Source organism: Ochotona curzoniae, unplaced genomic scaffold (genome assembly GCF_017591425.1).
Source record: "Ochotona curzoniae isolate NIBS_2020 unplaced genomic scaffold, NIBS_Ocur_1.0 contig_4692, whole genome shotgun sequence".
Taxonomy (NCBI): Eukaryota; Metazoa; Chordata; class Mammalia; order Lagomorpha; family Ochotonidae; genus Ochotona; species Ochotona curzoniae.
In genome coordinates this window covers 2,106,980-2,122,826 of record NW_024466361.1, presented here as the reverse complement: position 1 = coordinate 2,122,826, position 15,847 = coordinate 2,106,980, and the positions used below count along the sequence as shown (strand labels likewise).

At 42.7% G+C, this 15,847-nt stretch overlaps 2 protein-coding genes across 2 annotated transcripts in view; both read right to left on the bottom strand.

Moving 5' to 3' along the window:
* EXOC4 (exocyst complex component 4) overlaps positions 1-15,847 on the bottom strand; it is an 817,909-nt gene that overhangs the window by 199,202 nt on the left and 602,860 nt on the right. The gene's annotated exons all lie outside the window — the stretch shown is intronic.
* Positions 1-15,847, bottom strand: part of LRGUK (leucine rich repeats and guanylate kinase domain containing) — an 87,729-nt gene that overhangs the window by 25,304 nt on the left and 46,578 nt on the right. The window contains exons 13-16 of the mRNA XM_040987473.1: positions 13,502-13,598; positions 9,870-9,983; positions 7,452-7,653; positions 5,255-5,350 (exon numbers count right to left, since the gene is read on the bottom strand). Coding sequence (XP_040843407.1) covers positions 5,255-5,350; positions 7,452-7,653; positions 9,870-9,983; positions 13,502-13,598 — 509 coding nt within the window. The remainder of the gene's footprint in view (positions 1-5,254; positions 5,351-7,451; positions 7,654-9,869; positions 9,984-13,501; positions 13,599-15,847) is intronic.

The window sequence follows — 15,847 nt, the reverse complement described above, 5'->3', positions numbered from 1 at the left end:
TCTTCTTCCAGAGTTGCTGAATGCCTGGGAGAGGAAGTGGCAGTTTGATCTGAGCTGGTTCCCAAAGCCTCTTCCCTGCTGGGTGAGAGGAGTCTGGGGGTGGGCCTCCTGCTCTGTAGGGGAGCCAGTGTCCTGGGCTGAGGCAGCCTGGTTGGGGCCAGCCGGCTTCTAGGAAGCAAAGTTGCTGGGGGCCCTTTTGCTGGGCCCTGTTCCATGGTTGTAGAGGTATTCTGTGGGGGTACTTCTGGGTAGGGAGTACTGACCCGGACACCTTCTGCTTTGGGGATCTGCCCCTGCAGAGGCGGCTCAGCAAGTGACTTCCCTGAGTCAGGAGGGGAACTGTTGGGGGCGGCTCTGGCTGGCTCAGGTTCTGCATCCTGAGTTAGCTGAGGGCCAAAGGAAGTCGGACCAGGTCCCTGCTCAGGTTCAGAGAGGGGAGGATCTGTGGGGTCTGCCTTGGCTTCCCCAGATTCCTCATCCTGCTCTGGCTGGGGGATGCGGGGCCCAGGAGGAGGAGGGTGCTGAGGCAGCCCTTGAGAAGGTGTGGTGGAAGACCTGACCTCACTTGCTCTCACCTCTAGTGACTGGGCCTCGTTGGCTGGGACTTCTGCCACAGGGGTTATGGCTTTGGGAGAGAGATGTGATTGCTGAACATTCTTTTCCGTTGGATTTGGGCTCACGTCTTGGGCCTGCTGAGGGACACTGAGCACTGGGGAGATGAGCTGCTGAGGGTGCTCGGTACCCAATGGGCTATTGAGAGAAAGCTCTTTTCCATGGGTTTCTCCCTCCTGGTTCTGGGGGGGATCTAGGTTCTGATTTTCAGTGACTTGTGCACTAATTTGCATTGCGGAGAGATGTTCTGTTATCTGTCCATCTGCCTGCAGTTTTGCCAAGCGCCTGGGGGAGGGAACCAGGTGTGCCGGTACCCCAGAGAGTGTCTTCTTGCTAGAAGGAGCCCCTGCTTTGATACAAAAGGAAATAAGCTGAAAACAGTCTTAAATGTTTAGAAATTCCTAACAAAACATCTTTCCCTTTTGTCATATGTACAGGCCATTGAATAAGATCACATTGGACCTTTTTTTTATCCTTGGGGACAGTTAGTGTCTAGAATTCTTTTACTGAGTGGAATTTAAAATCATTTTAGGTAGCTGAAAACATGAACTTGCATGAATAAGCGTAAAGAGGAGACTTCCTCACAGAAGTACAATTTATCTATTCTACAGCTGATAAAGAAATCTTCCAAGTGAATGACATTTTAAGTGTCTGCTTTAGAGAGCAATGCTGCTTTTGGGGAAAGGACCCCAGGCCAGTGACAGGCCCATTCACGTGTTTCTCTGTGTAATAGCAGTCCCCTTGGACAAGCTGATGTAGGACAAATCTGCTTGCGACACTCAGCAGGAGCTCAGGAATTACATGACAGTTGGAGGGAGTGGGGAGAGGATGGGTACCATGGAATGATAAGGCATCAGGGCTGGGAGAAGCTGCCCTTGAGGTCCAGCTCCCAACCCCCACACTCCCCAGCCTTCCAAGTACACCCTGGCTTCAAAAACAGCTCTCTGAGGCCACTGGCAAGGAAGCCGGTAGAGAGCGGGATGGCTCCAGCTGATGGCCACAGCAGTCAGCTCTCACAAGCTCTCTAGTCTCACAGACATGTGACCTCAGCAAGCACTTGTTTAGGACAGGGTCCCTGACATACGCCAGGGTCCAAATGCCACCCGAGCCCATTCCTGGAGACATGGCTGGGAGTTGTGTGGTGGTCAGAGCTGAGAGATTAGTCTTAGTTCATATTGGGGGAGACTTGATACTCAGGGATTCTAAAACAAATCACACTGTGTCCACAGTGGAACATCTCCATAAACAAACTCGACTCTAAGCCCCCAACTGCCTCTGCTCTTGAGGCAGCATGAGCTGGGACCACTTGGTTCTCACTGAGCCTGCTGCACATGGCCTCTTTCTCCCCAGCTGACCACATGTCACTGCGAACAGAGCAACAAGGAGAACTCTCCTCGGAGAGTTTGTGAGGGCATGCCCTATTCATTGTTGTTATCACCCCAGTTAGTAAGGGCTATAAAATAAAATAACTAGGCAAGTGAGGTTAAAGTGTATGACAGTAAAGTATCTCAACCAGGCAAATTTAGAGAGAATAAAAAGGATATATTCACTAGGCATTGAACGAACTTTTCAATAAGTACAGAAATCTCTGTTTGAGGGAACTGAAAAGCTCTGGAAACATGCCATGACAACAGTTATGCAACACTTCAAATGTTACTAATGCCACTGAGTGGCGTACGAATATAGTTAAAACGGCAATTTTTCTGTTCTGTATATGCATATTTTTAAAACACAACAAAATACATAAGAACAATACAATCCAGGGATGCCAGTTTTTTCCTCCTTTCTACCTCCTGATTTCCTTTAATCAGACATACCAGGTATCTTTTCCTATCACATAATTTGGTAAATGATGCCACGGCCTTTGTTAGACACTTGTAAAAGCACCAGTTTAGGGACTATGAATTATCATTACCATTGTCAGGTTCCTCTATTGTTAGCAAGAATTCAGAATAAAAGTTAGAAAATTAATTAACTGCATTTTATGACCTTTGTAGCAAGAACGCAGAGAGATCCCAGGTTCACCTTTCTGAAAGCTTTGATGGAAGCCTCGACTATCCCAGAAGAAGCAACACAAACAGAGGGTAAGGCTTCCTTTATTAAGCTAGAAGTAAAGTGAGTTTTTCCTTATTTTAAAGAAACTTTCTTCACTGGGATTTTTAAAGTCTTCATGCTTTAGAAACAAATACTACCTGCACTACTACAGGAAAAAATGAAGCAATTCCACACCAAAATGGACATATATTTCCAATTAATAGTGCATTTAATGGTGGGTATTTGGCACAGTGTCCTTTGGGATGCTGGCATTCCATGCTGGAGTGCCTGGGTTCAGTTCCTGACTGTGCTTCCCATTCCTGCTAACGCAGAAGCCAGGAGGCAGCTCAAGTACGCAGGCCCAGCTATCAACAAGGGGGACTGGGCTGGCATCTGGGTTCCTGACTACGGCCTAGCACATCCCCAGGCACTGTGGGTATCTGGAGGAGTTATATATACTTCAACCTATATTTTAAAGTGAAAATTCTATTAGTCAATAACTGGTTGGCTCAGTTGGGGAGTGATATTTTTATAGGTTCTATCATTCACTCTTTTCATTAAACCAGACAGGTCTAATCTAATTAGCCCAAGTAAATAGTTTTATTACATCTTTAAAATGGTAGTCCATTTCCCTATAGATGCATTACCTGGTCTATTAATTTTCCAAAAGCCAACTGCATCAACAGTTACTTTCAGAGACGGAGCCCCACAGGCTACTAAGGCTGTTTTGCTCAATGGCTGCCATCCAGAGCAACCATGGACTTACGGGTGCTCAGATCCGGTCAGGCTCAGGGAACCGACTCCTGATGTACAAGCCAGCACACCAATTTATTAATTTGCAATCGGAGATGGGCCTGGCTCAGCAATCAGGGCAATACAGGGCACAGCCTCCACGGAACAAGTCTACCCCAGGGACCAAATTAAAGATTAGGAAGTTTCTTGATTAGCAAGAATTAAAACAAAGGGAGGCAGATTTCCTCAACAGAAACTTCCCATTGTGCTACAGAAGACTCACTAGGCTTGCTGTACAACTCTGCTGGGTAGTCTCTGCTTTCCGAAGAAAAGAATGCCTGCTAAAAGAATCAGGACTGGCCAAATACACTGAAATGCTCCTAACTTAATGTCTCCTCTTCTGTAGATGGAATACAGTATTTCATCACTCCACTAAACATTTCCAGACAAGTCATACTTTTTTCAAGACCTTTTCAGTTAGCAGGCCAGCCCTGGTCACTTCATCTCCTATGAGGTGTATGTAAAAGGAAATTCTTAATCACCATTTGTTGTTTTGTAGTTCCACCAAAATACCAGGTGACCTCAGCCTGGGAAACTTGAACAAAATTGAAATCAGCACAATTGGCTTGAATGTGAGCTGCCTCAGTCTAACCAGGCAAAAAGGTGAGCAAAATCACCTTTGGGCAAAGACTCAAACAGGTGAAAGAACAGAATTACAGAACATCTGCACGGAAGCAAGAGGCTTCTGTTAGTATTTTAGAATATGTCATGAGTGAAGAGAGTTCATTCCATTGAGAGATTTTAAAACTTTCATTGTGGTTAAAAAAAAAAAAAGAACGAACATTTACTTTCAAAGCTTTTCAAGCACACAGTTCAATGGCATCAAGCAACTGCATATGGGGGTTAACACCACCGTGCCCCTGCTGAACTCTGTCTTCTCACACTGAAGCTCTGTGTTACTGAGCCTGCCCCACCACCATCCCAACCCTGGCAAGCTCCCTTCTACTTCTGTTTCCCTAGGTTTGATTATTCCAGGTATTTCATATAAGTGTACTCAGACATTATTTGTGTTTCTGTGACTGGCTTATTTTACGTACGTAACGTCTTCAAGGATCATCAGTGCTACAGAATGTCTGACTTTCTTTTTTTCTTTTTTTTTATGTTTGCTTTAAAAGGCATTTTTATTTGGAAAGCAAAGTTATAGAGAGGAGAGACACAGAGCAGAGAGAGGTATCTTTCATCTGCTGGTTCACTCCCCAAATGGCCACAATGGCTGGAACTGAGCCAATCTGAAGCCAGAAGCCAGGAGCGAGCAACTTCTTTCAGGTCTCTTACATGGGTGCTGGACCCCAAGGCTTTGAGCTAACCTCTGTTGTTTTCCCAGGTCATAAGCAGGAGCAGGATGTGAAGTGGAGCAGCTGGGGCTGGCTCCTTGGGTCAACTGGCTAATCCTTTATCTCCAAACACCAGCAGCCCACATGGGTGCTGGTTCATGTCCCAGATGCTCCACTTCCCTTCCAGTTCCCTTTAAAAAAGACTTTAAAAATCCTTAGACAAGTAGCAAATCCCTAGCCTCACCAAAGGAAGCTATCTTCCAGAAGATGGAGTTCAGAACCATGAGGCCAGCTCTCTTACTGCCACTGCTCTGCTCAGCACGGCTCTGTAAGGGAAATCCTCTGAATCCCAGGACAGTTAAGCAAAGAAATTTATAGGCCAGAGGCTGATCCTCACACCGTGTTGTGCAACAGTCACCCCAGATTAGAGATGGAGCTAATATTAATTTAGGTAATGAGTAGACAAATACCAACTCAGAGATATGTTTACTTCCATGAGAAAAAAATTGTATTCTAGCACAAAAAAGGGTCTAGGACAGTACCTGCAGTTGGAGCCAAACTTTGGGCAGGCCCCTCAGTCAATCCCAAGTATTCTCTGATGAGTCTGCTCAGCTTTTCATAAGCAACATCCAGATCATCTACAGAAAAATCAGAGTGTACTTTAATATATCAGAAGCTCACCAAATACAGTCAGTGTTCAACTGTTGGTGGTCATGACTTATTCGCTATACCTAATGTTATGAGTATTGCTGGTAGACAAAATGCTAAAAGGAGCCCATTGACAGTTCAGCTTCATTTGATATCTTACCTTTCAAAATCAAGGTAACCAGATATCACATCCTTGATTAGATTACACTATGTGGCAGAAGTTATTTTAGGATTAACTCTGGGTTAATCAAAAGGGAGACATCCAAGTGGGCCTACTCTAGCTGCATGAGCTCCACAAAATAGAGACTGCTCCAGCTGGGGCAGAACAGGAAGTCAGAGAAGCAAAGCACAAGGAAAACAGAGTGTGCAGCTGACAGCCTTGAAATGGACATGATAGAGATGGACAGCCTTGAAATGGCAGGGGGCGTGTGGACAAGACACAGATGCAACGTTTTGGTAGGAAGTCAATAAGGAAACTGCAACCTCAGCGTTAGAGCAACAAGAAGCTGTCAACAATAATGAACCTTGCAGAGAATCACAGAAGCCTCAGAACGGAGGGCTCAGCTAATGCCTGAATTTTAGTTCCATATAACCTAAACTGAAAATCCGGTTATACTGTACCACACTTCTAACCTACAAAGTAGTGATCTAACAAACGGGTGTTGTTTTAAGCTGTGAAGAATAATCAATTCAACATAGCAACACATGAGGTATATGAACATGGAGATCAAAACTATAAAGTTGAATTTTATGAAACTGTTATTTTCATATGTCAAAATTACTGAATATCAGCAATTGCATATGGACTAACCTACCGTCTCTTAAGCACAATGTCGCCCACCATGTAAGTAATCATTGTTGCGATTTTTTTAGGATCCTTCAGAGATTTTTATTTAAAAATGTGGTACAAGAAAATATAGTCACATGGTTCTTTTTTTATTTTTTTACATACATGGTGGTATACTATATCTATGATTGCCTTTTTATTTTTTTATTTTTTAAGATTTATTTTTATTGGAAAGTCAGATATACAGAGAGGAAGAGAGACAGTGAGAAAGATCTTCCATCCGATGGTTCACTCCCCACGTGGTCACAACGCCTGGAGCTGAGCCAATCCGAAGCCAGGAGCCAGGAACTTCTTCCAGGTCTCCCACACAGGTGCAGGGTCCCAAGGCTTTGGGCCATCCTTGACTGCTTTCCCAGGCCACAGGCAGGGAGCTGGATGGGAAGTGGAGCTGCTGGGATTAGAACCGGTGCCCATATGGGATCCCAGGGCATTGAAGGCAAGGACTTTAGCCGCTAGGCCACACCGCTGGGCCCTGGTTCCCTTTTTAAAGTATGGCTTGAAGATATCTCCTTATTCAGATACAGTGTTTTTTCATTTCTTTTTGTGGCTGTGTAATGTAGTACACCTTTGAAATATATAGACATCTCCATATTTCAATAAATTCTTCCCCTGGCTACTGCCTCAAATCAAATAAGTGACTATTTCTAAAAGAATTTTGAAAAATATTTGGCCCAGATATTTTCATTGTTATGGTTGTGTTTTTTTCAGAAAGCCACACTGCTCTTTTATCCAATGGAATAGCCCTACTTCAACGCAATGTTGAATTAAATACCCTGGACACTACAACATTCAGACATTTTGGATTAAAATAAGATGCGCAGAGAAACTTCCGGAAAGAGGGTGATGAAATGGAACCGAAGTCAGCCTATGTGGTCAGAGAGTAGAGCATATACTCTAGGCTTGCTGTGAAGCCCAAGTGACCAGGGCCATGGCTTAAAAGTTTGGTTTTTACCTTATGAGTAGATTTTGGTAAGACTTCCAAAGGTTTATAAATCTTTCTAGAAACGTAAATGCTTAAATCTGTATTTCAAATTATGTGTCATCGAGGCTTGTACTCACAACAGTCGCAACGTAAGAGCCTGTGCTTATTTCATGCCAGTATTTACTAGGTAATCCTTACAAATCACAGGAAAAGATAGATTACAACAGACCATTTCATCTCTTTGGGTTCTTACTCCTTTGTGCGACTCTCTGTGATTCACTGTTACCCAATAAAAAACAAAGCTTTGCTGAAAGTTACCTACCTGCATTGATTACTGCATCAAAATATCCTGGGTAGTTCTGATTAATTTTAACATACAGGTCCACTCTAGAAACAGCAAATTCAACTTCAGCCCGACTGAATAATCCTTTCCTCCGCAAATACCCCTCATATTTGTCCTTGTTCAGGGGCACCACTAGGATATAGCGAGGCTCAAAATAGGAATATTTCAAGCTTCTTACACCCTATACATTTAAAGAAAAGATAAGAAAATAGAAACAGGATACATGATTCGGAAATTACTTTGGGGATAACTGACAATATAAGTAGTATTATACTGAATAACTTATCTAAATAAGTAAATTATTATTATATTTTACTGTAACTATCTCTAGGTTGGATTACTTTTCTTTTTTATCAAATATTAACCTGTCATTGAAAATATTATAATGTATTCTACATAGAATAATGACTCTATAATAATAACTCTGCTAAAAAATCTTTCTATATAAAATAGCAGGACTGCGAATTCAGTAATGAAGAGTACTTTCAATTTTGTTTTTCCAAAGGCAGCTGTCAGGAAGAAAAGAAACCCTGCTAAGCCTTTGTCCTCCCTCTGGAACCCTTCTTGTGCCTCAGAAGGGAACCTGCTTGCACCGATTCCCATTACATTCACAACTCCTGTCCAGAACCAAGAGGGCCAAACTTGTGATAACCTTGGCAAAGCAGTGTAAGACACTGGTCTGTGGCATGGCTGATGCGATCTCTCTGCCTCCTGGATGATGTGTAAATCCCTCAAGCTCTTTGGGGACCAGAGTCCTCAGAGCTGACTCTAAAGCTGCTTGCACCTCAAGTCTGTCGTCCCTGTAACTCAATGTGCAAAATCTCTGCTTAAAAACTCAGTGGGAAGAACTATGAGCTCCTAGAAACAGCTGCTGAGACAGTCTATGGCAAGGCAGTCTGAAAAAATTCTTCAGCTGTGGAGAACCAGGAGGAATAAAAACATGGCTTATAAAGTCAAGCTCCTGGGATGAACTCTCCAGGAGAAACGCCAAACAGGAGCCATCACTCAGGGACTGTCAGACTGGAAAGAGGTAGAAACACACAAGATGGCGTTTTTGCACTCAAAAAATGCCTTTATAAGGAAAAAACTGGTTTTTTACAGTCTTTCTCTTACTCTGCTCTCTGTTGTTCTTTAGCATAGAGACAAAGAAACATCTCCCCAAACTACTTAATTGCAGAAAGATGAGAATGAAAGGACTATGAAATTCACAGAAGTTTAAAAGCTGATAGACATATCACCAAAGTTAGGGAACACTTAAACCCATAAGAGCCAAGACGGAATTACAGCCTTCTGCTTTGTGAAGTTAAAAATATAAAAAGGTAATGGATCCAGTTTGAACAGTAAAGGAATATCAGATTTGGCTAAATTCTGTTTACTTCACATTTGGTCTAATTAAAGCATTTATATGTGTTTTTTTCTGATTGCAAAAGTATGATAATGTTTGGTGAAGGTATCCAGACAAAGCAATCAAGCATCTTTGAAGATTTCAAGGATATAATAAAGCTTTGTATTTTAAAAACAAGTGTGAAATGGGTTTCCTTGGATCTTTTTTTTTAAGATTTATTTTATTTTTATTGGAAAGTCAGATATACAGAGAGGAGAGACAGAGAGGGAGATCTCCCGTCCGATGATTCACTCCCCAAGTGAGCGCAACGGCCAATGCTATGCCGATCCGAAGCCAGGAGCCTCTTCTGGGTCTCCCACATGGGTGCAAGGTCCCAAAGCTTTGGGCCATCTTCAACTGCTTTCCTGGGCCACAAGCAGGGAGCTGGATGGGAAGCGAGGCTGCTGGGATTAGAACCGGTGCCCATATGGGATCCCGGGCATGCAAGGCAAGGACCTTAGCCACTGCGCCACCGTGCCAGGTCTTCCTTGGATCTTAATTCTGAAGAAATAACTGTGCATGCTAATGAATAAGACAGCTGCAGTTGAAAGAAGGGGCACAGAGAAGTCTCCTGAACTCTGCAAGTGCAAATCGCCAGAAGTATGAAGAAACTGAACCCCGTGACAGCTGGAGTCAAAGAACAGCGCAGGTCTTCCGCCTCTGTGCAAAGGGCACAGGGTGCAGAAAGCACCCAGAGTCAGGCTGTAGCTAGCAAGAGTGTGTAAACAGAGACCGTGTTCTAAAACAGCAAAGGACAATCAGTGAGGAAATAACCTAGAGAAGCCTCGAGTGGTGGCTTCACCTGCAGTGCGCCTGCGAATTCTTGTAACCTAACTTCTCCCACTTAAATGTTTCATATCTTGCCACCCCTGCATCAGTTATACCCTTAAACCCTCAACCTTCTCTGGTGCCTAGCAGGATACTGCTGTACACAGTAGCCCCCGTCTCAAATATATGCATTTTTACATACCCACTTACATTAAAAATAAATTAATAGAGCAAATGATACTTACTTCTATTTCCAAATGAATACAGCTTGCTAAACCATCTCTTGCAATACCTTCCACAGTGTCTCTACTCAGTCCATAATTATGATTACCATACTTAAATGTTAGAATGAATTTCCCCTGGAATTTAAGACGTATGAAGACCATAATGGAGCTGAATATAAATAAAACATTTTGATATTTTACATAATTCCATACAGCAAACATTAGCAACCATGTAAGCCTAACAATGATGTTATAGAACCGAATATTCAACTATAATAGAGAAATTTATTCAGAATTCTCAACTGACAAAAATACAGGCTTTTAGAAATAACCTGCTGACAAAATGCTGGAGGAATTAAGGCCCTGAAGTACAGGGTGGAACCAGCCAGTTTGTTTACCCACTCCTTGCCAAACCCCTCACCTGTGCTATAAGCCTTCGTTATGGAGAGAGGAAGCCAGCAGTTTACTCACTGTCTCCACCATTTCAGCACACCGGTAGTCCAGAAAAGGCTTCCATTCCTACATGGCTTTCACTCTGGGATAAGCTCTGATTTAAGGATAATTCTCAAAGGCAAGGAATTACAGATATCTCCCAAGACAGTCTCATCCTGTTTTTTTCTCATAAATATAGCTTGTTACTGATACTGCCTCTAATGTTATTTAATACATGTTGTCTGTACTACAGTAATTTGAAGTATAAATACTGGCTTTCGTCTGTACACTGGGAGCTCAGCTGAAAGCTGTATTCTACCTCCCACACAACCCCCAAAAGCCGCAAGTAAAAACACAGGTCTGAAAACTGTGACTTTTCTTTGACATACTATGCTTATTGAACTAGGAAGTTTGATCTAAATTGGGAGACGGGTGACAACAGAAGGGGAGAAAACGTGGATGACCTTGGCTAGTCTGAGTCCTCACATAGACTGACTTACAATGAAAGGAAAACTTAGAGCAGCCATAGGAATCCACTGCTACACTGTGCCTCCTGGCCCCTGCTGGTGGGGAAGTGTGGCACTAGGAGCTCAACCATCTGTCAGGAAAAAGGGCTGAAGACCAGGAGACCCAGGGTGTCTCTCCAGTGGCATGGGTCTCAGGATGATGTGTCTGCTGTGGGTGACAACAGAATTCTGCATTTTCTGTGATCAAAAGACATTTGTGCCAGGCAGTCTGAAAGTTTAATACTCAGCTAAACAGCTTAGTACGTTACTCCCTTGAAGTCATGGACTGTTGTTCTTTGAAACAAACACTGCGGCTCCTTTTTTTTGTTACATATGTATGTACATCACTTGTATTTATCTAGATGTGTTTGATTTAGATGTATCCAGATTTATAGGGATGTTCTCCCATACTTTGTCTACTATGTGTGATGACTTATTTTATGTGCCAATTTGGAAAATACCTAAGAGTGAAATTAAAATTTTAATTGGTGAACTTTAAGAAAGTAGACTGTCCTGCGTAACATGGGCAGTCAGTCGCATGCTGAATAGAAAACACTCAGCCTTTGGACTTCACCTGTGCAACTGGTTTTCTCGGACTATACAGCAATGAAGAGTCAATTCCTTATTTTAAGTCTCTTTCTACATACACAGGAACATCTTAAAAGGTTCATGGAGAAGGACTTGATGTGGCATAACAGATTTTCCATGAAGTTATTGAATATACCTTGGACATACATTTAATTGGTTTCCTTTCTCTAGACGATTAAACTGTGACTTACCTGCTTTAAAAAGTATGTATCTCGGGCACAGCGGTGTGGCCTAGCGGCTAAAGTCCTCGCCTTGCACGCCCGGGATCCCATATGGGCACCGGTTCTAATCCTGGCAGCCCCGCTTCCCATCTAGCTCCCTGCCTGTGGCCTGGGAAAGCAGTCGAGGATGGCCCAAAGCTTTGGGACCCTGTACCTGTGTGGGAGACCTGGAAGAAGTTCCTGGCTCCTGGCTTCGGATTGGCTCAGCTCCAGCCGTTGTGGCCACGTGGGGAGTGAACCATCGGATGGAAGATCTTTCTCACTGTCTCTCCTCCACCTCTCTGTATATCTGACTTTCCAATAAATAAATAAAATCTTAAAAAAAAAGTATGTGTCTTATTTAAAAAAAAAGATTTAATTTTACTAAAAGATTTAACTGGAAAGGCAGAGTGACAGAAAGGGAGAGGCAGAAGTGGACGCAAAGAGAGACAAGTCTCCTCCCATCTGCTGGTTCTCTCTCCAAATGGCTGCGATGACCAAGCTTGGGCTGGGTTGAACCTGAGGAGCCAGGAGCTTCCTCCAGATCTCCCAGTTGGGTGCAGGGGCCAAAGCATTTGGGCCATTCTCTGTTGTTTTCCCTGACACATTGGCAAGAATCTGGATCAGAACTGAGTAGCCAGAACTTGAATCCATGCCCATATGGGATGCCAGTGCTGCCAGGTGGCAGCTTAACCTGTTGCACCAGACCCCAGAATGCATGCAATCTTAAAGTATTGTTCAGATATGATATATGCATTTGATTTCTTGTATGTGTAAGGACCTGCCCTGTAGATCAAGATGGAACTTTCCCAAAGGATATAGTATTTGGAGGGAATCTTTAATTGGAAAGAAAAGGAGGAAGGAAGGGAGGAAGGAAGGAAGGCAGGCAGAAAATCCATTAATTTGTTAAAAATTGGGAGGAAATGGTCCTTCCTACTTTAATTTCTTGTTTTTGCAGTTCAAGTTTTTATTAAATGTCCATGCATTCATTTTCCTTAGAATTTTTGGCAGTATTAGGAATATACAATTAAAATATTTTCTCCAAGAACATAAAATGAACTAGTGAAGAATGGATGTATTAAATAATGCAATAAGAACTAATTTCTTGGGCCCAGCAGCATGGCCTAGCGGCTGGAGTCCTCACCTCGAATGCGCCAGGATCCCATGTGGGCGCCAATTCTAATCCCAACAGCTCTACTTCCCACCCAGCTCCCTGCTTGTGGCCTGGGAAAGCAGTCAAGGACGGCCCAAAGCTCTGGGACCCTGCACCAGTGTGGGAGACCCGGAAGAGGTTCCTGGTTCCCAGCTTCGGATCGGCGCAGCACCGGCCGTTGTGCTCACTTGGGGAGTGAACCATCGGACGGAAGATCTTCCTCTCTGTCTCTCCTCCTCTCTGTATATCTGACTTTCCAATAAAAATAAACAAATCTTAAAAAAAAACACCTAATTTCTCACCATAAGCACAAAATTAAAATTCAACTTTTCTTTTTATCACTATATGTGTGTGTGTGCGTGTATACATATCTTTTATATATATATATAAAAGATTTTTATTGGAAATGCAGATTTACAAAGAGAAAGAGAGACAGAGAAAAATCTTCCATCCACTGGTTCACTCCCAAAGTGGCTGCAACAACCAGAGATACCAATCTGAAGCCAGGAGCCAGGAGCTTCTTCCTGGTCTCCCACATGGGTGCAGGGTCCCAAGGCTTTGGGCCGTCCTTGACTGCTTTCCCAGGCCACAAGCAGGGAGCTGGATGGCAAGTGGAACAGCCAAGACATGAACTGGAACCCATATAGGATCCTGGCACTTACAAGGCGAGGATTTAGCTATTGAGCCATTGTGCCAGGCCCTTCATCACTATTTTCTAATATCTCTGCAAAAGTAGGTGTATTTCTTGTGCAAAAAAATAAAGAATATTCTTACCATACTTAGCATTTCATCAAAAACTTCTTGAGAGACAAAATGATAATCAACTCGATCCCCTTCTCCAAAGTAAGGCGGTCTTGTGGTATGACAAGCTCTGAAATCATAAAATAGACAACCTAATTTGCATTTCTATTTACTTGAAGTTCAAAATGGAACAGATTTCACTATGAAATATTACATTAGTCATTTTTTTGTTACTTCAGCTACAATACCCAAAAAGCTACTTACAAAGGAAGGCTTATTTTGCCCAAAGGTTTGGAGGTTTATGGTTCACAAATGAGCAGTACCATTGGTACAGCTTTTGCTGGAGACTGGCAGTGGAGAGGAAGAATGATCCTATGGCAAGCCAAGATGCACAGGACATCTAGGAATGCAGTATGCACAGCCCTGTCTTCACATCCCATATAGCTGCAGGGGTCCCATCACAGGGGCTCCACCACACAACCTAGTCCAGACTAACCATGCATCCAAGACTCTGCCGTCAGACACCTGGATTCAGTTTGTTTCCATCTATACCCCATTCATATAGTATTCCGGGGATCAGGTCTTTAGGATTTCTGTGGAATACCCAAATTATTTTCCAAACTAAAGATGTATGGTTTTAGAAAGTGAGATTGACCCATACATGAAAAATCACACAATATAATTGTGAAAAGTGTATGGCTTTGAAACTTGAGACTATATTCAGTTGCTGTTTGTGGGATTATTCAGCTTTTCAATTATCAGCATCACATTTTAATTTGAAGCACCTCTTCAGATATCACATAATAACATATCAAGAAACATAAGCATTAATTATGTATTTGTTTTTCACTCCACAAGCATTTTTTGACCATCTCTCCTCATCTCCCTCCATCTGGCTGGCCCCTTTGTTTATATCAGAACTCAATTTGAGTGTCACCTGGCCAGAAACATCCTTTCTTGACCTCCTATAGATGGACTACACACCATGATTCTATGGTGAATGAAATGTCCAACTCAGACAGGACTTTTCTAACCACTGTCTGAAATAGAATTCCCACCTCCCACTAAATCCCCCCATTAGAACTGCCTTCTTTCTAAACATGACTTTGTTTCCCCTACATTCTCCAGCAGGACATGATGAATCCAAAAGCAGCATTGTGTCTTACTCTTCTTAATCATTGCATTTCCAATGCTGAGAACATAGTAGGAATTCATTATACAGTTGTAAAACAATTGAAAAATGACACATGTGAAGTGGGTAACAGCTGAAGAGAGTTCTATTTCAGATGATTCTAAGAGATTTGCTCAGGATATGGTATTGTGGCACACTGGTTTCCCATAGGAATGTCAATCCAAGCTTGACTACTCTGCTTCCCACTCAGCTCCCTGAATTAGCAGTGGGGAAAGCAGCAGAAGACAGCTAACCTGGGACACTGGGATGGAACTCTTGACTCCTGGCTTCAGTTGAGGACATCTGGGAAGCAAACAAGCAAATGGAGGATTCCTTGGTCTTTCCTATCTCTGTTACTCTTTTGAATAAACAAAATTAATGCTTTTTAAAATAATGCTAATTTCTCTGTACAGATAACAAGGGGACACAGGGTGGGAGAGAGAAAAGGGGAGGGAGGAATCCCTATAACTATAAACCCCTATCATGAAAAAATGAGTTTTAAAAAGTGATTCATTCAAGATTATACTGCAACATGACGCCCCAAACTCCTAAACTCATGTCATTCTACCTCCTCAACGTTAAATCCTGGGACTAGAAATAGATTTGTAGATTATCCTGCATTTTAAAATAGCTAGACATTTGACATGTTAATTCATTCCTTACAATAATCATAAAGTAGATATTATTTCTTATTTTCATTTTACAGATGATGGAATTGAGGCTCAGTGATTAAGCAAGGTTATCAAGTAGCAAAGCCAAGATGACATCAGTGTCAGTTGTTTTTAATAATACAGTAATTAAGAGCATAACACTGTAACCTCAAAAGCCTGTCTATTACAAAGTCAAAGACAAGTATCATTCTTACCACGTTCCGTGCCCATTATAAACAAGGAAAAGGTACATTTTGAGGTCTTAACATTACACTTCAGTTGCTTACTCAGGAAAGAAAGCATGTTCTGAGAGAAGACTGAGAGCACCACATGATTTTGCTGTGTGAGCATCCTGGCATTTTTTTTCCCAGGCTTTGGCAGAGACCAAAGCCCACTGTTTGCTGGTGTCCTTGACAGGCGGGCATCCTGTGCTGCACACCCTTAGCACTGCCTTTACAAGCAGGTATTGAATTTACATTTCCCAACAACAAAGCCGAGTGGCAGGGATTGTTTTCAGAATGTCTAAAAGCAAGACAAAACAAAGAAGCAACCTGAAGC